The sequence below is a fragment of the Octopus bimaculoides genome, chromosome Z (genome assembly GCF_046866305.1).
Source record: "Octopus bimaculoides isolate indiv1 chromosome Z, ASM4686630v1, whole genome shotgun sequence".
NCBI lineage: Eukaryota > Metazoa > Mollusca > Cephalopoda > Octopoda > Octopodidae > Octopus > Octopus bimaculoides.
This window is the reverse complement of record NC_142944.1, coordinates 39,129,611-39,157,009: the sequence shown is the minus strand read 5'-3', so window position 1 is coordinate 39,157,009 and position 27,399 is coordinate 39,129,611. Positions and strand designations below refer to the sequence as shown.

Sequence of the window (27,399 nt, the reverse complement as noted above, 5' to 3'; positions counted from 1 at the left end):
CTACATTATTCAGGGTGTACTCCTTTTCTAAAACAATATGATACAATATGACAGAGACTCAGCTGCTATTCTTAGTAGGCTCAGTAGCCATATAAGAGGTTCTTCATTGAACTTGAAAAAAATATGTTGTTTAATTAGATATACAACTCTAGAAACCATTTTTTTCATTGAAAGTTTCTTACCCAAAGCCTGAGATATTTCTTTCCTTTTATGTCACACAAGCTGACTTTTGTTTTTTGTTCTCAGCAGTAGAAATAGTTTATCTTCAAATTCCATTAAACATACTCAAAATTAATTTTTAAAAGAAAATAAATTTCCTTGAATCATATCTGTACACATAAACTTTATTCTAATATATTTATTATAAAACATTTTTCATTTAATACAGATAATAATTAACATAATATATTCTTCATTTAATACAGATAATAAATTATGCTGATGTGTCTGTTATCAAATTATTGTAAATTTCTTCATTACATGCAAAGGAATTTTTTTTTTAGTGCAAAGGTTTTAAAAAATAAAAAGGAGGGAGGAGAGGTGTTGGATTTTTTTTTACATTTTAATTTTTCCATGCCAAAGTCTCTTAATTATTTTTTTCATTTTCTCCACTAAACGAACTTTGCAATCCAATTTAAGATAATCCCATTAATTAAGAAACACTTTCCATGTCAACTCTTCCTTTCTTTTTTAGTAGATTTTTTAAAAATATTTTAAAATTCCTTTAATCAGATTTGTAATTTCTATCATGTTGGCAATTTATTTCCTTAGAGGAATTAAGAAAATATGTAATTACTGCATGATACAAATAAAATGTGTGTTTAATGCGTAAATTTGTGTATGCTTAAGTGTGTATAACGTGTGTATATATTTGTGTATGTCATTAGTTTCAATAATGAGTGTTCTACTTGTTTTATCAACTGGTCTGTGGTCAAGTAGTCTGCAGGCACATGTACCTTTACCATAATCCTTAGACAGAATCAGTATAACAGTGCATGACAAGAAACCCATTATATGGGTTTCCATAGTTTCTTTTTACCATCCAAGAAGCTTCCCTAGTTTCTTTCTACCCAATTTTACACACAAAACTTGGCTTAACCTGGGCCCATACTAATAGTCTTATGGATTGAAACTGGGACTTGATGATTGTAAAGTGCATTTCTTTAACATTTGACCATGGTGGGGCATTGAAATAACAAATTGAATTCTTCAGAGTGGATCAGTTTCACCTATTTTTCCAAGTGCAAATCCTGTCAGAGATGACTTTATCCTTTACAGATACCTCCCAGATGAGCAAGATAATCTCTGGGATATAATGGGCTTCAATTCAATCAATTTATACAGCTCCCTTTTGGTTGGTTGGTTGGTTGGTTTGGTTGGCTGAATGAGTAGCTCATTTGTTGGTTGATTGTTTTGTCCTTTTGTTCGTTATTCTTTAACATATCTTTGGTTGTTCAGTTGGTTGTTGAAACAACTAACACATCAAATATACATTGCTTCTAGTATGGTTCCTTCCCACCCAACCCTGCTAAAAAGATTTACAGGTTGATTGAAAGGATTGAAACCTTGTATCTATCACTAAAGGAACTATGTTATTTATTATGTTAGAGAAAACCTTTCTCTAGTCTCAGCCTTTCTACCAAAACCAGATCTTAAAGTTTTTCATAAGTAAACTTCTTCCATGAACAAATGCTTACCAGTATCCAGTATTTCATTCTTTTCCCTATTCTTCATTGTGTTCTTAGTTGTTTTTTTTTTGTCTTTCAGCCAGATTGCAACTATAGAACATGTTAGGGATTAGGAAAGTAGTTAAAAGGTGTTTTTCTTCAGAAATATGGCACCAGTAAATATAATAAACTTATCATTACTGATATTTCACTGATGCCTCCAGTATTATTCCTTTGCTCCCACAAAATCTTTTTTTATTTCCTCAAAGAAGTGATTTGTTAATTTCAGAGAATCCTTGGCCCTTGAGATTATCTCCCCTCTTCATTTGAAGTTAGTTGCAGTTGCCACAAGGCATTTGTTTATTCTTCTCTTGAAGGGCAGATAATTTCAAATCATCTAATATACTTTTGCTCAGTTTTATTGTCAATATTCATACTACTGGCCACTTTTTTAAGCTTATTTCTCTTCAATTATTTTTGATCATTCCAAGATATATATATATATATATATATATATATATATATATATATATATATATATATATATATATATATATATATATATATACAATATAATACATAGATGTTGTGCATTTAAATGAGATCCTACTTGTGTGTTGTTATTTAGTTTCACATCAGCGTTGATAATGCAAACACATAACGAAGGTCTTTCCAACCATGACCCTCCCAACTTATCAGGCACATTATCCAGTGTGTATTTTCTTTTTTTGAGTTAATAAGATGTGGAATTTGATGACAAATTGGTTGCTGTTTTCCGCTGGTTGAATGATTGCATTGATATTCCATCACTGAGTCATACATGTACCTATATATATATATATATATATATATATATATATGCATGCACATATTTTGTAAAAATTGCACCTGAAAATTGATCACAAGTGTTATAACCTCAAATCATTAATTTCCTTATTTTTGTATTTTCTTCAGACTCCCATGATGTTTAGCAGTGTACAAGACGATCTTTGCATGCTAATGAAATTCCTCTCCAACTCGCCAATCACACATGTGGCGGCCAACACTCATCCAATGGTTCCAACTCCAGCAGTAATCACAATTACCTGCAACCATAACTTTGCTGTCAACAAGTGGAATCCAAATTACCAGCGTAAGAACAGTTTTTTTTTTAATATTATTATTATTATTATTATTATTATTATTATTATTATTATTATCATCATCATAATGTGTGCAGGTGTTTGTGTCTATTTGACTGAGTTCGTAGAGCATCAACGAAAAAAAAAATGACCTTGAACTATATTCTTTTATTTTTGTTATTCTTTTTCTTATTTCAGTCATTAGCTTGCAGCCATGGTGGGGCACCACCTTGAAGAACTTTATTTGAGTGAATCAAGCCCATGCTTAGTTTTATTAATTTTTTTAATTATTTTTAAGCCTTTCTGTCTACCAAATGCACTGATAAAGCTTTGGTTATCCCAAGACTATAGTAGAAGACACTTGCCCAAAGTGCCACACAATGGGACTGAACCCAGAACCACGTGGTTGGAAAACAAGCTTTTTACCACACAGCCATGCCTGCCCCTCTATGGTTATGCTTTGATATTTGAATGCCACCTATGTTCCTTTGCCTTTCATATTTCCAATGGCAATGATGCACCAATCAATAAAATAAATACTGGAATCAATACAGTTGATTACAGTTTATCCACAGTGGCACCAGTGGAGGCATATTTGATCCCAAAGGTAGGTTGGAGGAAGAGGTCTCCTTTATATGTTCCATATTTTGTCATGGTTTCTGTGGCTACCCTTCCTAGAACCAACTGTTTTACAGAATGCACTTGATTTATTTTCATTTTTAATGCTTTTTATTTTATTTTTGTTATTTTTTCTGTTATTTGATCATTAAATGTATGTTAATGTTGGTTATTTTTGTCATCACTTTAGAGCAAGGAACACCTACAAGTTTCTCTTCTGACAAACATGAAAAAGATGCTGAACTACCAGTTCTCATGGATCATCTGTTTGGTAAGGTCAACTTCTTAACTCTTTAAGCATTTGGTGATACCCACAATGGTATGGTAACACTCTCTATGGTTTGATGATAGCCACAATGGTCTGGTGATAGCCACAATGGTCTGGTGATGATAGCCACAATGGTCATCATTTGGTGACATCCACTATGGTTTGATGATAGCTACAATGGTCTGGTGATAGTCACCATGGTTTGGTGACGTCCACTATGGCTTGGTGACACTATGGTTAGGTGATGCTCACTACAGTTTGATAACACCTGCAATGTTTTGGTGACACCCACTATGGTTTGGCAACATCCCCTATGGTCTGGTGATGCCCACTACGGTTTGGTAACACCCACAATGGTTTGGCAATGACCACTATGGTTTGGTGACACCCACTGTAGTTTGGTGACACCCACAATGGTCTGGTAATGCCCACAACGGTCTAGTGATACCCACTATGATTTGGTGGCACCAACGATGGTCTGGTGACACAAAAATTCTGTAGCATCCACTATGGTTCTATGGTGTCCACTATAACTTGGTGATACTCACTATGGTTTGGTGATTCCCACTATGGTTTGGTGATTCCCACTATAGTTTTGCAATATCCACAATATTTCGGTGATGTCCCAATAGTTCATTACCACCCACCATCATGTGGTGACACCTGTTATAGTTTGGCTACATCAGCAATAGCTCAGTGACACCCATAATGGCTTAGTGATACCCATTAGAGTTTGATGACCCTGGTTACAACTGAATCAGATCTAAGGTTGTTGTCAACGTAAAAAATTATTCATTCTTTAAATCAAGATTGTCAAAAGACTGAACTGATCACCTTCTTCATATTTAGCTCCTACCCTAGTCTTTGATCTCAAGAAATTTACTTTAGTCACAGAATTACTGTGATTAATGATTTGAGGAGTGAAGATTATTAGGTGCAATATGTCACTTGGAACACTGGCAGTGTTTCTAGAATTCTGTTATTCTAAAATAACCTGTTGTCGCTTCTAATAATAATAATAATAATGATAATAATAGTTGTTGTTGTTGTTGCTGTAGTAATAGTAGTAGTAGTAGTAGTAGTAGTAGTAGTAGTAGTAGTAGTATGCTGGAAGTAGTATGCTGGAATTGCTGTTCTAGAAATTTTACCCTCCTCTCACTATGCACCTGTAGGTTGTGCATAATGACAGCCAAGAGAAGGGACTTAACTCTTGAGCGTCATGATAATTGACTAATCCCATTCCCTTATCAAAAAACCTTGATTATTATTATTGAGTGAGAGAGCAATGCATGCCATCAAAGTGACACTGGGGTAAAATATACGAAGCCCAGTGTACCCATCACGACTACCCATCTGATAAGGGTACACCAAACACATGCATCACAACCATATGTGCACTAGATGGTGATCTCATATCAAGATAAACAGCGCATAACCTTGCAGGTGGGACCCAGTTAAAACTTTTACAGGTCGAGAATTTTGTTCATCCCACTCAAAAGGTCCTTGAATAAGGGTTGTTTAAGGATGTTGAGCGAAACACCCATGTTTCCAGGGATGAATTATCCAAACCCCAATAAATTCTTCTCCCACACATGGTTATGATGCTCCCCCACTACTTCTGCTCATGATCAGAGATGCACATATCATCAGCCACCAAGGGACATGCTCAACTGGTTAAGGTCAAACAACTGACAAAGCAAATCTGTGGTATTAAGCAGAATATTTGCTGTAGCCCATCTTTTATACCAAGACAAAACAATGTACAGGATAACACTTCCAATCAGTTAAGAAGCCATGAGAGCCACTGCCTGATACTGCATCAGGGCATTATCATTATTATTATTATCAACATCATCATCATTACTATTGTTATTATTATTATTATTCTCCTCATCCTCCTCTTTATCACCAGCAGTATATACACCTGGCACTTTAAATTATATTCAATCCTACAAAAAGATCTTCAATGTGCTCAATGGCCCTGCTAGAAATAGTTTCCAAGTCTCCGCTTGTTTACCACCTTAAAATATGGGATAAATTAGATAATTTCACTCAGATATACTGGGGCTGAAAATAAAAGATGAAGGTTGTAAAGCCTTTGGACATACATCTCCTTGTCCAGGGCTGACCTAACCAACAACTATTTAGTTATAACACTGAATAACTATCAGGTCCTACAGACTGTAAATTATCATATGATAGTAATAATATAATAATCTTAATGTAATCATAATTTGTGTTATTAATTAACCTGATTCGTTTTGAGTTTTTTTTTTTGTTGCATATGAATATTGTTTTGTTTTGTAGCTCAGAATACTGGTCTACATCGAAGAACGCTCGGGGATAACTTTGATCAACGGCTCAAAGTCACTCACTCAAGTTTTGTCACTACAGCGGATAACAGGTTCATTTTTGCTTGCGGATTTTGGGATAAAAGTTTCCGCATCTTTGCCACTGATTATGGTAATTTTCCTCAATGATTTTATTATCTTTTATCTTTTACCTTTTCCAGTCATTTGACTGCAGCCATGCTGAAGCACCAAATTAAAGGGTTTTAGTCAAAAAACGAATACCGGTGACTTATTTTTTTAAAGCCTGGTACTTATTCTATCATCTCTTTTGCCAATCGCTAAGTTACTGGGACATAAATAGACTAACACCAGTTGTCAAGTGATGGTGTGGAGACAGACACAAAGAAAACATACACACACACACGCACACACACACACACATATACAATGGGCTTCTTTCAGTTTCTGTCTACTGAATCCACTCACAAGGCTTTGTTTGCTCCTAGGATCTACTACAAGACACTTGCCCAACGTGTCACGCAGTGAGACTGGATCTAGAACCATGTGGTTGGGAAGCAAACTTCTAACTGTACAGCCATGCCTGCACCTATTAAAATTTTTTTTTTTTAATTCTATAATTTTTCAAGATTTTTTTTTGTTAGTAATTAGTAATCTTTTGTTGTTGAAGTATACTTTGACCAGTAGAGCACAACCACTAATATACTGACCAACACGCTACAGTCTTTGGCCATCCACTGTGCTTCCAGTATCTTTTACTGTTAATACAATGATTTCTGCTTCTCTAATTAGCAAGATATATGAAACATACATTATTGAATATACTCTGTGTGGGGAAACTTCATATGGTTGCCGAATTTGCTAAAAATAGTAGCAGCTATCCTAGTTCCAATCTTACTTTTAAATCTTACTGTAAGTGAGACTGCAGTCTAGAAAATAAATGAAGATAAAAAAAAGGTTGTAATGCCTTCAATCATATCTCTTCTCAATCAGAGCTAACCTGGAGCTAAAAAACAACAATAATTATAACATGAAAAACTTCTCTTGACATCATTACTGAGGCTTACCTGTCTTATTCCAAGCTAAACACATTTGTAAATGACCGTGTGAAGAGAGGTGACGAGAATGGCTCCTTAGTGCATCACACGGTCGATACAATAAATATAAAAGAATAAATGCGTATAAGTGTCAGAAGGAAAAGAGAGACACAACCGGGTAGAATGTTTAAGAGAATATTTATTGATAGGTTAACATATGTATCTGTAGTGCATCATGTTTACATGATAATAGACAGGCCTTCATGAGAACAGTGTGTGTGTGCATAAGCATGGATGTATACATGTGTGTTAAGTACTGAGCATTGAAAAAGTCTATAATATGACGTTAGAAGAATGTTCAGATGCAAGGATGATAAATACCAGTTCGTAGTCAATGTACACAATAGTTGAAATGCTGTACCGAGAAGTTGTGGCTGTAATGCAGAGCCAGTTGAGGTACATGTACGTGAAGTGGCTGCGATGCTGCTGCTGGTCACTTGGAACAGGAGTTCTCGCAGGTTGTATTTGCTGTTAACCATGGTGAAGTAATTCACAAACACTGCTGTGTTGGAACCTGTGTGAGTGTTGCTAGTTGCTGTGTACGTAGAGAGATGTTGACGTTAGGACAAATGGTGGCGACGGAGATGGAGTTCATCAAATGCTGTTGGACGAAGTTGATGAGTCTCCATGTGGCTGCTGTTGTGTTGTCGCTGGAACTGGCTATGTCCTGTGTGGTCAGTGGCTAGACCTTAAAAGGTCTGGAACCGAAAGACATCAAGATGAGGAAAAGCTGGAGTTTTTATAGGGAGCAGTCGGCTCAGACTGAGGTTTAGAACAGACTGTCTCATATGACCTTATTTGAAGGCTGCGACTGGTTGGGTTACATCTTGGCGCGCAAAAGAGCAAAAGACAAATTGCGCCAATACCAACCAATCAGAGTAGTGGACACAAAAAGGTCCAAAAGTGTGGCCGAAGGCTAGCTGTTATCTACTATGTCCATATTTATATTTATATAACAGAGAGAGAAGAATTTCCCTCTAGCGTACGCTACACATTGTTATTTTGTTTGGTATATCCATTTTGTGCTCATATTTTATCTATTTATATTGTGTTTAACCCCTTTAATAGTATTAACCTTATCCTTCTGTAAAACCCTGCAAAACTAATGATCAATTTACTTCTTCAAATGTAATAATGAAATAGAGTTTACTGTATTTAGTAAAATATTTAAAAATAATAACTGTCTTGTTTTTTAAGTAGGGAAGATTCTCATGTCTTTAAGTTTTTCAAATGGTGTTGTAACATTTCAAAAATTGCTGATATATGAGGAAATTCTATCATTACACAGTAAATACTGTGTATGTGTGTGAATAATCAGAGCACTCAATCCATGATACAGTATTTATTTTTATTTTGGTTAACATTTCGTGATTTATTCAATCAATAATTAGGCATTCACATATGTACACAAGATATAAGTATGTATTATCTTCCAGATGATAAATGTGAAAACTGTGATATCCTTAGGGCATTTGAAAGGTTGGTTATCATTGGTTAATGCTGATCACATGATCATATTTATTGCAGGTTTACGGATGGTGGTGCTATTATTTTTGTGTTCCTGCAATGTAGAGGGAGACAACTCCATTCAGTTTATTGTTACGAAGGGAAATTCTCCATTAGCCTGGTTAGGAGTTGATAATATTGATTTTTATGAACTGTTGCTTTGAAGCAGCTTGAAATTTTCAAATAGGAACCTTCTTCAATAAAAGCAGTTGGATAATTGTCATCTCCTCTTAAGAAATGTCTCAGTTTGTTTCAGGATCTTCCTGCTTTTTACCAAAGAAGTATTTAGTTTCACATTATCAGAGTGAATGTTTTGGCTGGATAGTTTCCATATTCTTATTTGGTCTCTTGTTCGTAATGGCCTCTCTTAGCTTTTAGAGTGTCTCAATGTACAGATTGTTGTTCAAACTACAGCCACATTCCAGAATACCAAAGAGAATGATGCCCTTGTCATTTTAAACAGCAGTCCCCACCAATTGCTGTGCCAATTACAGAAGGTTCTTGAACTTTAGCTCTTGGAAAAGAAGTGTGATGCCATTCCATGGGCTGAGCATTTGTTTCTAGATCATAAAGATCTGCATCTTCATCACACATTTCTGTTGGTTTTAAATGCTTCCAGCTGGTCAGTGCACCCATCTCTCTTACAAATCAAGGGTCATTTGCTGAGCTACTCACTTTATACACATTTTCGGATACCCAAAGTCTTCCTCCTTACTTCTGTAATGCATTGTGTTCACAATCCAGTTGTGCAGCAAACTTACTGATTAAGATTTGTCTGTCAGTGTGAATCACTTTATCCTCTTACTGGCGATTCATGTCAGCATTCACAGTTGATGGTCTCCTACTACAAGATTTGGCCTCAATACTGGTTTCCTATTCTTTAAACTTCTTCATTCATCTGTGCACATTGTTCTTGTCAATTGCATCATCTCTGTGAACAATCTGTAGCACACCTGTGGATATTGGATAGCCAATTCCCTTTCTTCGTTGATAACTCTAAAATGGCATGCTATTTCTGCTTGGAACCCACAATTTGCCTACAATAAAGAACAAGAAGAAGGATTATTGTAGTGGAAGAGTTACTCTACAAGCATGTGTGAATTGAATGATATATGTCTGTTGTAAAAAAGTTTGTATTACTTTTGATATAACCTTCATGTGTGTGTGTGTGTATGTGTGTAGTTAATCTTTACTTCTATATTAATTAAATCCTTTATAATTTATTCTGGGTTAATTATTATTAATTACTCTTTATTCTTAATGCATTTAATATACACTAGCTGTGTTATGTCTACTCACACACACACGTCTATTAAAAGAACCAGAACAACAACGCTACTTTCTTAACCACCTTCCTTTATCATATCTCATTCTTCTACTCATATTGCCATTCTTTTAACATTTCTATTTTTACAGCAAGAATAGTTCAAGTCATATATGGTCACTTTGACATAGTCACTTGCATCACTAAGTCAGAGAATAATACCAATTATGACTGTTACATTGTTACCGGTTCCAAAGACTGCACTGTGATGGTCTGGCAGTTCAATGCTCGCAACCAAGCAATAATTGGAGATATTGGAAGTAAGTACTTATTCTTAATGATATATCATACAGTGATGTTTGAGCTACTGACAACAGGTACAGATCCTGTTTTCTGGTTCCTTTCAAAGCCAAAGAAGGAACAACTTGTTAGAAATAGCGGGCAATTTCTCTCAAATTACAATCAATCATCTGAAGAAAATACACATTGAACAGTATAGCCCTTGGTATAGAGAAAGATTTAAATGGTTACAAGAACGGTTTTGATTACAAGTCTGTTGGATCAAAATTCACCTGGGGCTAAACAGCAACACCACCTCTTACTACTAAATTATACATTGTACAATGTATGTCTGGGCACAACTGGAACAAGCATCTTTTTTTCCATGAATTTACTCAAGTTGGATCGATCTGGGGTTTGCACATCAATAACATGTTGTTTTTTAATGTTTGATCACTGTAATTTCCAACCCTATTTCCTTGTTTGATTTTGTTTTTCTTTCTTACTTGCTGGGTCTGGAAGAAGAGGCAGTGCCCACGGCCTTTATAAGTCAATGTCTTTGAGGGAATTTCAGAGGACCATTGTTCCGTAAAGGAAGGATTGGGTGCAGAGATTAGTCTGGAACCAGGGGAGTTAGATTCAGCAAGAGTGATGAGTGCGCTGGGAGTATCTGGGGTGCTGAAACCATTGTCATAGGGAAGGCCATGGGTTAGTTATTTGGGCATTTGGCTCATGATCATAATGTTGTGAGTTTGATTCCTGGTAGTATGTTGTGCCCTTGAGCAAGACACTTTATTTCACATTGCTCCAGTCACACAGCTGGCAAAAATGAGTAATTCAAAGGGCCAGCCTTGTCACATTCTGTGTCATGCTGAATCTCCCTGAGAACTATGTTAAGGGTACACATGTCTGTGGAGTACTCAGCCACTTGCATGTTAATTTCATGAGCAGGCTGTTCTGTTGAATGGATGAAGTGAAGCCCTTGTTGTTGTATCCTACAGAGTGCCAGTTTTTGGTGTCTGAGAGAGGGTCTAGAGTGCCTGTTTGCTAGTGGCTGGACAATGTCTTTAAGTAACTACAAACCAATCAGTTGGGTGGTCATTTTCTGGTTGCAGTCAGCAATGTCTGTGTGTAACTTCTGGATTGTTTCATATGTGAGGGTAATACTTCCATTTTGGATCCCACCCAAGCTTTGTAGAATATAAAAAAATTATTGGAGCTGAAGTTATCTTCTGGCTGCTCTGAACAGAAGAACCAGTCACTAGGATGTGATCCTAGCAATGTTAAGGATGTGCTGTTGCTAGGAAAGATCTCTGATAATAGTAAGACTAAACATTTAGAGCAATTTTAAAAGAGTATCTTTTAATTATGAAATGTTCTTAGGTTTTCATGGCTCCTTAACCCCATGGAATTTTTAAGGGATGGTCTTCAGTTCTGATTTCAAAGTAGGAGCTAGGTAAGAGATAATCACACTACTGGATGTGACATAGACAGCACTTTCAGATGATCTGGTTCTTTGTTTCCAAATCTATGCCACTAGAGAGTCTTTAAATAGTTGCAGGACCTGCTAGAAATAGCATCCAAGTCTCCCTCAAATCACATATCTTTAAGAAAGGACACACTGCGTAATGTGGTTACAGCAATGTTGGATGTGAATAGACAGGCATGGTTGTGACTAAGGTGTCTTTAGTCAAAGGTCTACTTGTCAGGGTTGATTTAGGGTTAAATAGCTACAAACTACATGAAGTTAACCTTTTGAATATAAGTGACTGAACTATTGACTATGTTGCCATGTCTGCAATATGAATTTCTGATCAATCAACCACACAAGCTACCAATCATTAAGTGTCATCATCATCATCATCATCATCATCATCCTGTAATGTCCGTTGTCCATGCTGGCATGGGTTGGATGGTTTGACCAGGGCTGGCAAGCTGCACCAAGTTCCAGTCTGATTTGGCTTGGTTTCTATGGCTGGATGCCCTTTCTAATACAAACCACTTTACAGTGTGGGCTGGGTGCATTTACTTGGCACTGGATCAAATGCATTTTATGTGACACTGTCACACAATTCTTGCAGGCCAATCAGAAATCAACTTGCATCCTCCTGGCCAATCAGAAGCCTCAGCTCGTGTAACCTCTGGTTTGTAAGAGCTGAGTGAGTGTGTGCGTGTGTTTGCATCAGTTTTTCCAAATTCTTTATTATTGTTTATATTTTTAATGTAAATCAATGGAAAAATAACCCAGAAAGAGCCTAATTGGTTAAACGGCCAAAATATTAAACCTTGAGGAGGAGAGTGAACAGGATGATAATTACAGTAATAATAAGGATTTCTGAGCTGAGTAATGGCGATGGTGGTGGTAGTGGTGGTGGCAGCAGCGACAACAGAGTGTGTATGTGTGTGCACATGCACACATGCACGTGATTAGCACATGAGTGTGACAACGATGTACATTGTGTGGAGTTGTGGGAGAGGTGTGGTGCTGCAAAAAAGCAAACCTCCCTCACTCACACTACAGTGAACAAGTACTGCTGGAGTTTTATGACCATCATTGGCATCATTGATTGATGTCCATTTTCCATGCTAGATAATTTGACAGGATTTGTCAAGCCACAAGACTATGATGGTCTCCAATGTCTGCTTTTACCAGGTTTTCTGTGGCTGGATGCCCTTTCTATTGCCAACCACATTACAAAGTGTATTGGGTATTTATGTAACACCAGTGAGGTTACTATGTAACTTGTAAGAGAAGAAAAGGAAAATTTTCCCTTCATTAAGTAGGGGAGAGGAGTATTTGACGGTAGGCAGGTGACTTTATGCTAGGTGTTGAGAGGTTAAAATATAATAGAACAGGCCCAAGTATCTTGTTAAAGATACTTGACTACCCCTCATTATATAAGGGTGAGTGGGAAAAACATAAAGATGTTGTGAAGTTTCATTTAATTTTTAATTTACAAACTTGTGTTTGAAAATATATAATTGAATAATAGATGCTGTCTTTGTTTCAGCTGCTGAGAAGCCAACCCCGAAAGCTACATTGACTGGTCACCAAACTGAAGTTATATGTGTGGCTGTTCTTTCCGAGTTAGGATTGGTCATCAGTGGTTCCAGAAGTAAGTATTCTGCAAAAAAAAAAAATAAAAATAATAATAATAATAGTTAATAAGATAATAATCTTGAGTAAAAGACTTTATTTCACAGTGCTCCAGTTCACTCAGCTGTAAGTAACAGACTAGCATTCCCTTTAGGGAGAATATTGTGATCTCAGTCACTCATACACAATAGAAACCAAGTAACTGGCCCTGTGAGTCTAGGACTCGAGACAATAAAGCCTAAGAATTGTTGATAATAATTTAATGAGTTATACTGACCCTCAAAAGTTTAACTCTGTCAAATGTAATGTTTATTCATTCACATTGTTTTGAGTTAGTCATGTACTATCTCATAGCCTTGAGATTTCACTGATGTGATTGTTTAATTTCACAGTCCGACATCATAGGGTAAGTGTGAGAGGCAGGATTTGGCCAGTTTGAATATAAAATGGGTAAAATATTTTAGCCAGATATGGCCAGTTTAACTGCTAAAGGGTAACCATTTTAGCAATTAACCCCGCCATATCCAGCCAAAATATTCTGCTTATTTTATGTTCAGACTGGTCAGATCCTGCCTCTCACACATATTCTACAATGTCACTCTAAAAATAAACAATCAAATCATCAGAATTTTGATGCTACAAGGCAATTCATGATTAATTCAAAGTAATGTGAATAAATCCTCGAAGGAATTGTCCCAAACTTTGACATCGAAAGTTACACAAATAAAAGAACTGGACACCATTACATAGTGCCAAGGACTCCAAATTTGCCATCAAGATGTAGGACAAGATACTGCAATAGCCTGGGCTTCAGAGGTCCACAGCTCTTCAATATCCTCCCGAAGGACCTGAGAGACCTGCATGCGGTGGATGTAGGTGTCTTCAAGATGAGGCTGGACCTCTTCCTGTCAGGTGTCCCAGATGAACCAACTTCACGGCAGGAGGTGCAGATGAGAGCAGCTGCATCAAACTCTCTCATGCACCAAATGTCAATTCCTGAAGTAAAATTCGTGAAGTAAAATTGTGTAGCAACATCAAATGGCGGTGCCCCAGCATGGCCACAGCTCATGAGCTGAAACTAGATAAAATGAAAAATGAAAATGAAAATACTTATTACATTTGGAAAAAATTATCTGAATGCTTAAGGGTTAAAGATAATATTTTCCTTGGTGATACTTGAATTCAGAACATAACGACCTGCAAATAAATGTTGTAAGATATTTCATCTGTTGCTCTAATAGTTCCTCTGATCTATCTCCCTTGTATAGAAACAGTTATTGGTGATGAACTGGCTGAGTCATTAAAGCATCAGACAAAATATTTGGCAGTATTTACTCAGGCTTCTTGTATTTTGAGTTTAATTCCTGCCAAGGTCAATTTTTTGTCTTTCATCATTCTGGAGTTGATGAAATTAAATACCAGCCTTGGGAGGTAGACTTGTTGAATTATTAGAGTGACAGGTAGGATGCACTGCAATGTTTATTTGACTCTTCATCTTATGAGTTCAAATCCCACCATAGCCTACAAAATTTGTTGCTCTGTTTAACACCTCTTTCTTTCCCTGCCTTCCTTTCTCTTACCTGTCTGGCTGGTCCTGAAAGGGTCATGGACATTTCCCTTCTTTATTAAACAATAATGATAATAATGATTTCAAATTTTGGCTTACGGCCAACAATTTCTGGGAAGAGGGTGAGATGGTTACATTGACCCCAGTACTCAACTGGTGCTTATTTTATCAATCCTGAAAGGATGAAAGGCAAAGTTGGCCCTGGAGGAATTTGAACTCAGAACATAAAGATGGACAAAATGCTGCTAAGCACTTTGCCCAGCTTGCTAACAGTTCTGCCAGCTTACGACCTCAACCCTTTAGAATTCATATTCACATTCAGTTCTATATTTAAGAGATGAGGAATTATGTTCATTATTTATATTTGACGGATATTTGTCTTCACCTTGTTTGCTGTTAACACAATGTTTCGGCTGATATACCCTCCAGCCTTCTTCAGGTGTCTTGGGGAAATTTCGAACCTGTGTTCTCATTCATAAGGTATTTTTTGATGTTACTATTATTATTATTAGGATCACTGCCTGGAATCGAACTTGGAATCTTGGGGTTAAGAGTGTGGGCTACTAACTCCAAGATTCCAAGTTCAATTCCAGACAGTGACTTGAACAATAACAATAATAATAATAATAATAATGTAAATGCCATGGTCTTCTGTGCCTTGCTCCTATCTGCAAGCTGGCGTGTGGTATGAATGTTTTAAGAACCCGATAGGGTCCAGTGTAGGGAGGTGTGAGCGATCCGTTTATTGTGGCCATACGTATCTACACAATGGAATGATAAACAGATATGGCCAGTTTGAATACTAAAGGGTTAATAATAATAATAATAATAATAATAATAATAATAATAATATAAACAACAACAGCAATTCTTCCTAATTTTAGCACAAGGCTAGCAATTTTGAGGGGAGAGAGAAGTCAATTGCATTGAACTCAATGTTTAATTGGCATTTATTTTAACAACCCCAAAAGGATGAAAGGCAGAATTGACCTCAGTGGTAGTTGAACTCAGCATATAAAGAGCGAGAAGAAAAGCACTTTGTTCAGTGTGCTAACAATTCTACCATCTCACTACTTCATATAATAATAATAATAATAATAATAATAATAAAATATTATTATTATTATTATTATTATTATTATTTATTATTATTATTATTATTATTATTATTATTATTATTATAGTAATAGTAGTAGTTGTAGTTAATCATAATTATTTCTCCCCTATTATTAATTACATCTCTTTGTTACAGACTCCAATTTCATGCACTTAAAAGTCATTAATCTTTTTTTTTTTTTTTTAGCAACCAACTTATTTTATTAACTGCAGCTTTTATTTACTACAATTCTTGATTACTAAATTATAGAATTAAGATATTTGCCAGTACTGCTGCCCTGCTACTGGTTATTGTAGTTACTACTATTATTATTATTATTATTATTATTATTATTATTATTATTATTATTAATAATAATAATAAGATGAAGAATGCGATTCGATTGTAATAGATATTTTATTAGTTGAACGATATTTCAACTGTACGTCTGTCTTTGTCAAGTTCAAAATAAGAAGTGATAAAAATTCAAAATTACAGAAATTTAAACGTAAACTATGAACGAGTGCAACCAGCGTCCACTCATTGATAGAATGACATCATCAGTTTTTAAGTTACAATTTTATAACAGGCAAAAAAAAAAGACAAAAAACAGAAAAGAAAAAGAGAGGAAGAAGAATATTTAATCAAACAGTTTTGTATAAATTTGATGATATTCTCCTGTCATTTTATTCATTCCTGCAGGACATGATGTTAATAACCCACAAACATATTTCTCCTCATACATTCTGAGAAGTGAAAGTGAAGCAGATTCAGAATATTTTGTAAGAATATGCACTTTCTGGTAACTTTCATGCAACACTTTTGAAATGCCAGCGAATTTTCAGTGCCAGTTAATCACTAAAGGAATTCTGTAATCTATTGTATTGTGTTTGCTAAGATTATGTGTGAATGTTTGACTATCTTTGCTAATCTTAGCTATTTCATTTGCACGAAAGTTACCAGCTTGTGGTGACAAAATATCCTCATTTCAAACAGATATTTCTTCAGACGCCCATTATAGCCTTTAGACGGAATAAGAATATAAGAGAATTATTGACCTTTATATCTGACTCCAAGAAAACGAACATTGGAGTGTCTGCACACTGTACCTTAAAGAACAGCCGCAAGAGAAATAAGCCCTGTTCATTGTGCAACAACATGAGTGAAGTGAATTCCATCAGAAATCATAACAGAAATGTTATGATTTATACAGAAGGTGGAACATGTAAAGATTCCTATTTGGTGTACGCTGCAGAATGCACAAAGCACAACTTAATTTATGTTGGTTGTACAACAGAACAGTTAAACAAAAGGTTTAATGGGCACAATAACAGTAGTTCGACAGAACTTGCTGAACATTTCGTTTCAAGCAGCTGCAATTTTGAAGAAGACTTGAAAGTGCATATTCTCAAAAAATATTCTGAATTTGCTTCACTTTCACTTCTCAAAATGCATGAGGAGAAATATGTTTGTGAGTTATTAACATCACGCCCTGGAGGAATGAATGAGATGACAGGAGAATATCATCAAATTTATACAAAACTGTTTGATTAAATATTCTTCTTTCTCTTTTTTCTTTCCTTTTTTCTGCCGTCCTCTTTTTTCTATTTTTTCTATCTTTATCTTTTCGCCTGTTATAAAATTGTAACTTAAAAACTGATGATGTCATTCCATCAACGTATGGACGCTGATTGCTCTCGTTCATACTTTACGTTTAAATTTCTGTAATTTTGAATTTTTATCATTTCTTATTTTGAACTTGACAAAGACAAACTTACTGTTGAAATATCATTCAACTAACAAAATATCTTACAATCGAATCGCGCTCTTCGTCTTGACTGTTTACTTTTGTTAAGAGTTACGTTAATCCTTTTAAAAATATTATTATTATTATTATTATTTCTCACCAATCTGCAAAGCTTTATTATGTCTAAACTCTCCTCTCTCCACAAATAATAATAATAAAGAAATATAAATTTTATCCTTCCTAAAAAATATTATTTCTTCTTATTTCAGATGGTCCTTGCCTTGTTCACACACTGACAGGAGATTTACTCCAATCTTTAGATCCTCCCAAAAACTGCTTCTCCCCAGAGTTGATCACAATGTCAAGAGAAGCTTTTGTTCTTGTGAAATTTGATTCAGGAAATATCTGCAGCTTCACAGTGAATGGCAGGCTTCTACAGTATGAGAAACACAAAGACAATATTTTGGTAAATAACACTGTGTTGTCTTTTATATACAATGAATTCTTTGAAACATTTTTCTCAAACACAGTTGATATATTCTCTGTTTTAAATTTAGTCTTTTACTGTTGACCTATTGTCAAAGACATTCCAACCATGATCACATCATATTTTTTGTATGACTAGGACTGCATTATCCAATATAATTTTAATCTTTTACTTGTTTTAGTCATTAGACTGTGGCCATACTGGTGCACTACCTTGAACAGTTTCAGTTGAATGAATCCACTTATATTCAAGCTTAGTACTTATTCCATCAGTCTGTTTTGCTGAACTACTATGTTATGGGGATGTAAACACACAAACACCGGTTGTCAAGCAGTAGTGGGGGAGAAGCAGACACAGAAACACACAAATACACACGCTCACACACACACGTGCACATGTGCGCATGCACACTCACATGCATAACAGGCTTCTTTGAGTTTCCATCTACCAATTGCACTTACAAGGCTTTAGTTGGTATAAGACACTTGCCCAATGTGTCACGCTGTGGGACGGAACCCACAACCATGTGGTTGGGAAGCAAACTTACCACAATGCCAGTTTCATGATTGGATGTAGATATTTTTTTATTTGTGTCAATGAAATACAACTCTTTACAAGGCCCGCATGATAGGAAGGGGAAAAATACCCTCAAACCAGAAACAAGGCTCAAATGCTTACCACGGAGTGAATCCCACTAAAGATACTCAAAAATCTAGTGAGAATGTTTAACTAAGGGACAGATAGAGCCAGTTATCTGAGCCTTTAATGTCCTCCTCACATTCTTTGGTTTGAGGCTGATCATATAATGTGTGGTATAAACACCACCGTATCTAAAATGGAAAAGCTACCCTTCTGCTCAAGGATAACTCCTCATAAAGAAAATATATACTCTTGGAAAGGTTTCCATTATATCTGCATCACATATGCCAAAGCTTCATGCTACACACATGCACACATGGCTTGCTCTACAAAACCAACAGTCATCCATTTAGCTACATGTTTATACAGGTGATATGATAGTACTGTGGTGGTGGTGGTTATTGTTGTTGCTAATTTGATCCAGTCTGACACTGATTGGGCAAGACCATGATCAGAGGGATTCCAACCTCAACCATCTCAACTTTTTTTAATGTATAGTGTACACAACCACTTGATCTAATTTGTCCTACCTGTAAGACGGTAGAATGTAATTTGAGAGAGATTTGGCTGTTATTTCTAGAAGGAAACCATGTAGAGGCTACATTATTATTATCTAATTAAATGCCATACATCCATTTACATATATTATATATATATACATAAATACATACATACATACATATATATATATATATATATATATATATATATATATATATAGAGAGAGAGAGAGAGAGAGATTTATATATATATATATATATATAGATAGATATAGATTTATACATATATAAATCAGCAAAACGGACTGATGGAATAAGTACTAAGCTTACACACACACACACACACACACACACACACACACACACACACACACACACACACACACACACACACACACACACAAGCTGTGATTAATAAACTGTCATCTAAAATGCGCAAAAATGAAAATAAAACTGATACCTCATTGTAATAGATATATTTACCAAAATTACATTAAAATATTTTGAAATTTTAAAGAGTAAATTTATTCAATAAAATCGCCAATGGCTTCAACCACAGCTTCCAGACAACTTCCGAATCTCCTGCAACTCTTCTAGACAGTGTCCTTGTTTAAGTTGATGAATCCTTGCCTTCAATTCATCTTTTGTGTTACAAGGAGTTTTGCTGGTCTTTAACTCAACTGCGCCCCACACATAATAATCAAGGAGGTTGCAATCTGGGGAGGTGGGTGGCTAGATGTTAGGGGGTGATGTGGTTGCAGAAATTGTCTGACAGCCATGCTTGGGTTCTCCTGCTTGTGTAGCATGATGCAGAGTCCTGTTGCCAGACAAAGGGTCTTCCAGCAGCCACCCTCTTCACCCAGGGCAGCACTACCTCCTCCAAGCATTTGATGTAGGCTTTCGTATTGAGTCTGAGGCCGTGTGAGAAGATGAAAAGGAAGCATAACATCGCCATCACTAGTGATCACTCCAAACACTAAGATGTTGAGTGGATGTTTGATTTTTATCACTCTCGGTACATGTTTTGGGGACATGGTAAAAACTCAGACTGACGCCCAAGCACTCTGAAATGTTCATATTGGAGTTTCCTGTGCAAATGCCAAGCAGTACAGCATGTCGTTTCCAAATTTCTGGCAGAGTCAATTGCACCATGGTGCTGTTTTTTTCACAGATGGTGCCCAACTGATCCTACTATACTGTATAGTAGACAAAATCAAAAACGAACAATGCACATGCATAAAATTAAAAATATAAATTGGCGATAATTTACCCATTGCACATACACATACACACACACACACACACACACACACACACACACATAGATGTGTGTGCGTGTCTGTGAACATGTGCTCATATTTATATATTTATGTGTTGTTTCAGTTTACACTACTGAGTATCAAAGTTATACATTTATCATGTGGCCACTAATACTGCAGTGGAATAGACCCTCAAGACAGCGGATCATAGATGTATAATATTTTTTTTTATACATTCTGTACATTGATAGAACAAATATAAATATATATATATATATGTATTGTGTGTGTGTGTGTCTTTTTTAAATGGTTAAGATGACTCTTCCATGATGTAATTGTTTTAGTTTTTTAACACAGGATTTCAGCTCGAATTATTTGTCAAAGATGTATAACTTTTCTCTCTCTCTCTCTCTCTCCATCCAGTCTTGTCCATCCAGATTCCAAGCACATCACTCACATATTTCACTTTCAAAATATACACCTGTATTCATGTAATACTTATAATACTAATAATAATAATAATGCACTTCTTGCTGTTGTTATTGTAGACGATGATACTAAGTCGTGGGGGTGAATACCTGATCACCGGAGGAGAATCTGGTGTTGCTGATGTTTGGAGAACTCACGATCTTACTTTATTGTATTCTTATCCCAAATGTGATGGAAGTATTCATTCACTCTCACTTTCTCATGATGAAAGGTAAAAACATTCTCTGACTCTTACTTATAATACATTGTTGTTGTTATTGTTGTTTAATGCCTAAAGTCACTTATGGTCAAAAATATTCCAGTCTTGCTCATTCCATCATCTTTTCTTCAGACTGTGACAACATATCTACAAATACATTATTTACTGTTAATGACTTGCAGGGACACTGTATTTCATTATGCAACCATAATATACTATATCCTATATTAAACATCATCATCATCATTGTCGTTTAACGTCTGCTTTCCATGCTAGCATGGGTTGGACGATTTGACTGAGGACTGGTGAAACCAGATGGCTACACCAGGCTCCAATCTGATTTGGCAGAGTTTCTACAGCTGGATGCCCTTCCTAACGCCAACCACTCAGAGAGTGTAGTGGGTGCTTTTACATGTCACTGGCACGAAGGCCAGTCAGGCACTACTGGAAACGGCCACGCTCAAAATGGTGTATTTTATGTGCCACCTGCACAGGATCCAGTCCAGGGGCACTGGCAACAATCTCGCTCGAAAGTCCTTACACATGCCACGGGCACAAGTGCCAGAAAGGCGATGCTGGGCACAGGTGCCATCCCGATTTCGCTTTCGCTTGCCCCAATAAGTCTTCGCAAGCTGAAGTAATTACATTTATGTACCAATTGCCAAGAATGTATTTAATATGCAAAACTGGAATATCCAATAATGTTACACTACTACATTAAGTGGCTATTTAAGCAATGAGTTCATGGATGGTTAATGGGTTGGATGTGGTGCTGATGAAAGAACAAGAACATATACACCCATTGCCCATTTTTCATCCTTGATCTCATTGTTGTTTACATTTGGCATATTCAGATATGAAACCTCATAACAAAATCAGGGCTGGTTATAATTTCTATAGAAAATCTGTGGAGATAACCTTAACAAGTGATTATCTAATGTGTCCTTAAATTTTTAAGTCATTAGAGCCCGAGAGATTTGGTTTTCATGCCTGTGTTTACCTATGGTCATAAATGTTAGATAATGACCGAAAGGGTTCTATTGAGAATACAAGCAGCCAAAATATAGTTCCTCTGAGGGATCTCTGGAGCAATGTTACTCAATGTGGTGTATCACTCAGAGATAATGGGGTTTCCAGGTTGAGCTGTTACTTCTATTCATTGAGTGGTTACAGTTCTAGTGCTAGGGACGTGTGATTAGAATGTCACAGGAAAGAATCACAGGAGGGATTCTTCAAGCTAAGCCATTCAGCAGGAGACCAAGGGGTAGACTGAGAATGAGATGGTTGGAGGATAATATCTGTAGTTTCAGTTGATCACACTTGGAAATCCAACCAAAAAATGTAATGATGATTGCTTCTGACAGAACCCTATGGAGTGGGTGCCTAATGATAGTACCCCAATGACCCTCCCAGGAATAGACGGCAGAGAAAATGGATGGATGGAAGCAGTGATTTGGCTGTTATTTCTAGCAGATTTAGTGATAACAACAACAACATCACTTTGTTAGTGATGTTGTTTATAGTTCAAAGTTGCTCTTGCAGATCTATGATAAAATATGTTCCACAGTTTCAATCCCAATGTCTGATACCTTAAGTAAAATGACCTTTATCAAATTCTTTTTCTGACCAAAAGTCAAATCTTTAAGTCAAATTTGGTAGACAGAAACTGTATGGAAGCTCATCAGTGGAGCCTTACCTCTCCTTGGATTGGTAAACTTAATTCATTTCCAAGTGAAACACAAAAACCTTAAGTGCCTTTACCATAATCCACCCTGTTAAAAGCATCTGGGGTTTAACCCTTTTGATACCAAACTACCTGAAACCACCTGAGACTGTCTCTGGTTTTATGATGCAAACTTCCTGTTTTAAAGTGAGTTAATTTCAAATCTCCCATCAAAATTTCATGTTAATTTATGTCCAAAGCACCACAAATTTATTTTACTAAATTCTTCACTATTTTCAAAGTAAAGGCAGTGTGTTTCAACAGAAGCATGGTAACAAAGGAGTTAATAATACGTTTTTTTCTCCCTCACTCCTTACTTCCATTGGTTGTGAGTGGCCATATTGATCCCTCTGCAGGAACCACCTCTGTTCCCTCACCACCACCACTATCTCCCTCATAGTAATTCCCTTCATCCACTAGCAAAGAGCTGACCTCCCCATCACCTCCCACAAGGCTCATAGTCCTGTGAATTGCATGGCTACCTCAATAGTCAGGCAGAATATGGAACTTAAATTTGTCTTGGAGATTAACTCTCTAACATTCAGATGGTTCTAACAAATATAATACCTATTTATCCAAAAGCACCCATTATACTCTCAGAGTGGTTGGCATTAGGAAGGTCATCTAACCATAGAAAACCATGCCAAATCAGACTGGAGTCTGGTGCAGCCTTCCAGCTTACCAGCTCTGGTCAAACCGTCCAACCCATGTCAGCATGGTCAATGGATGTTAAATGATGATGATTTTGAATTAATTATGCAGGTGGAACCAAAAAAAAAAAGCATCCAGTCCACTCTGCAAAGCGGTTCACATTAAGGTTGGTATCCAGCCATAAAAAAAAGAATCATGCCAAAACAGACATTGGGCACATCAGATTATGTCAAACCAGCCAACCCATACTAGAATAGAACATGAACGTTAAATTATGGTGATGACGATGTCTCCCTCCAGTATCAGAGGAGATATTGGCAAACATTATGGCTATTACCATTCCATCTTTCACTGTGTCATTAAAACAAAAAAAAAAAATCATTTAACAATCAAAGAGGTGAAACAATGCTTTACACTGTCAGCTTCAAATAACAGTCAGTATTTATGTATTTATATGTGTGTATAATAGGGATTATATTCCAAGTTATCTCCTTATGAATTACCATTATCATTAATATTTATATATTAAAAAAAATGCATTCCTCATGTAGTAATGAAACTCATGTAACATGGTATTAAAATGGCACCATATATTCCAGTCTGTTTTTATATATATATATATATATATATATATATATATATATATATATATGTGTGTGTGTGTATATATAGATATATATATATATATATATATATATATATACAGTAATCCCACAACTATCACAGGTGTTACATTCCAAAACCTCCCACAGAAATAATTAAAATCTAAAAATATATAGTTACCTGTCGGCCGCAGAAACCTGCAATATAATTTTATGTATATTAGCCAGAAAAATCCATGATATGGTGAAGAATTACTGTATATATATATATATATATATATATATATATATATATATATATATATGTGCTTACTTCGGTATATATATATATATATATATATATATATATATATTTATATTTATATATATAAATACATAAATATATATCAGTGTATTTACATATTATTTATAAATGTTTATATATTATTGTTTATTTATGTCTACACACACACATATATATATATATATATATATATATATATATATATATATATATACATATACATATATTTTCTTTTTCTTTCAGACTCTTGTTTCTTGGTCTTGGTACTGGGTGCCTTCTCGTTTTCTTCATTGACTTCAACAAATGGCATCATGAATACCAGGAACGCTACTGAACTTTCCTCCATAGAAACATAACACAGAGCTTTGAAGAAGTCAATGGCGCCTTACCAGTTTCTGTGTTATCTGCATGAAGTGGCGGGGAGGGTGTTCAACGAACATTAGTGTGTCTAGAGTTGGAAAATTTGATGAATGCAATAGACGTATAAAGACAAAAAGTTATATATGTATGTGTGTGTATGCCTCTGTTTATGTGTGTGTGTGTGTGTGTGTGTGTGTGTGTGTGCATATAATATATATATAATGCTTATTATATACATGTATAAATATGAATATTATATATATGTATATGTGTGTGTGTTTGTATATATATATATATATATATATATATATATATATATAGTTGAAATTTACATACATGCATACACACATTCACATACATGCTATATATACGTACACATATACAAGCAAACATACACACATATATACATACATGATAATTGGTGTAATTAAGAGAAGTGAATTTCTAAAATATATACCCTATTCAGATTGTACACAGATATATCCAAGAATGTTTGTTTTTGTTTTTTTTTCTATAAACAAACTTGTAGTTTTCTCTCCCCCACCAACATCCCCTCCTCCAAATATTCTGTCTACTCAGTATTTTCCCGAAAAAAAAAAAAGAATATTTTTTTTAAAGATTGTAATAGAATGATTAGGGTGTTTTTTATATACATATTATCTGATTAATTTTACTATTAGTACTACTACTACTACAAACACTAATACTATAATTATTATAATTATTAATGTTTCTAATACTAATATCAAGTATATTCAGAATTCATTTCATAAATGTGCAAAGTAAACTAAGATAATGGAATGATGTTTTAAACTCAGAGTATAGAAGATGGTATGACCCCTGAGAATGTTTGTGTGCCTGCCAGTGTGTGTGTATGTCTGAATAATTTGTCTGTGTATGTGTGAGTGTGTATTTATAATACACACAGAAACATATACATGCACATATTTACAACCGTATGCAAATACATATATGTGTGTGTGTATGTATGTCTGCATGCATATATATATATATATATATATATATATATATACTTTATTATATATATATATATATATATATATATATATATATATATATATTTATGTGTATATATACATATATATATATATATATATATATATATATATATATATATATATATATATATATATATATATATATTTATGTGTATATATACATATATATATATATATATATATATATATATATATATATATATATATATATATATATATATATATATACACATGCATACACAAACATACTTACATACACATGTGTCTGGGTTGTTTTCAGAGCTGATGATTTTGTCTATGACTACTCAAGAGTTTTTTTTTTTTTTTTTGTTATGTGTGATTCTTCTTGCTTTCAGCTTCTTGTTCACCTGAATGATTGTACATAGCAAGAAACTCTGAGTAGCAATAGAATCGGTCATCATCTTTGAACAAATAAACTCTACTGCATATATTAAGTACATTCTCTCTTTGTTTGTGCATTCATATATATATATATATATATATATATGATTTAAAGTTTCCATCAAAAAATATGTTTTAAAGCAAATTCCATATGTATATCTCTCTATATTTATTGTTGCACACAGTTATTTTTTATGTGTACAGAAATATGTCTGTTTTTATCAATGGATATGGGCTCATCCCTTTCTTGTGACTAGCATTACATATCTACGCATACACAAACACACACACTCAGTTTATATGTGTATCTACGCAAGTATATACAGACACACCTGAAACGGTTTTCAAATTTCCTTCGTGTGGGTTTATTTCTAATAATACTGATATTTTACTAATATTACCATAGCTTTCTTTTTTTTTTAAAATTCAAAATCCGTTGAATGGCATCAGAAGTAAAAAAAAAATAATAAATAAATAAAATTAACAAAAAAAAAAGAGAAAAAGAAATACAGAAATAGTATTTCTTTGGTAGATTTTTTTTCTTTAATTTCCCCAACAGTTTTATTTAACTGATAATTCTTGACAAGTTTTTGCTTGTGTTTTTATGGTGTCAGGCTAGGCTTTGTCCCACTTTTTCAGCAAATTCATTCCACACAGACCCCCTTTTTTTTTTTTCCTGCTCCTCCAATCCCAAAGTCTTTTAGGCTGCAAGCAGATGTCAATACTGCATGCATAGATTTTTTTTTTTTTTTTGTAATTGACTTAAAGATTTTGAGAAAAAGAAAAATAATTTTGAAAGAAAGTTTTTAAAAAATGAAAAGAAAAAATGTTTTTTTTATTTATATTTTTTAATTTTCAAAACAGAAAAAAAAAATAACTTCGTCCTGCATTCCAATAAAAATGTGTTCACCCATGGTGATAAATAATATATACACCTAGATTTTTATTGTGTTTTTTTTTTTTAATTCTAAGTAGATTGGTTGATATATATATATATATATATATATATATAAAAAGCTATACAAATTACCCAATTCCTGATATTGATGATGATTATGTATGGGTGGGGGCATACATTTTCATAATTACTGTATGACACTATCATTATTGTAACAACTACTATTACTACTACTACAAAGGTTTTGGTATT

General features: G+C 34.8%; 1 protein-coding gene across 10 annotated transcripts in view; it reads left to right on the top strand.

Annotated features, from left to right (window-relative positions):
* The window catches only part of LOC106873692 (lipopolysaccharide-responsive and beige-like anchor protein), a 479,623-nt gene extending 454,194 nt beyond the window's left edge, over positions 1-25,429 (top strand). For 5 of the 10 annotated variants that reach the window (XM_089365206.1, XM_089365205.1, XM_089365200.1 and 2 more), the window contains 8 exons: positions 2,622-2,799; positions 3,597-3,677; positions 5,982-6,137; positions 10,003-10,170; positions 13,123-13,245; positions 17,906-18,102; positions 21,070-21,221; positions 24,712-24,943. In XM_089365206.1, coding sequence (XP_089221332.1) covers positions 2,622-2,799; positions 3,597-3,677; positions 5,982-6,137; positions 10,003-10,170; positions 13,123-13,245; positions 17,906-18,102; positions 21,070-21,221; positions 24,712-24,802 — 1,146 coding nt within the window. In that variant the 3' untranslated portion in view covers positions 24,803-24,943. Of the gene's footprint in view, positions 1-2,621; positions 2,800-3,596; positions 3,678-5,981; positions 6,138-10,002; positions 10,171-13,122; positions 13,246-17,905; positions 18,103-21,069; positions 21,222-24,711 lie in introns of all 10 variants that reach the window. The other 5 variants (XM_089365208.1, XM_089365209.1, XM_089365204.1 and 2 more) reach the window with 2 other exon arrangements.
* Positions 25,430-27,399: the final 1,970 nt, after the last annotated feature.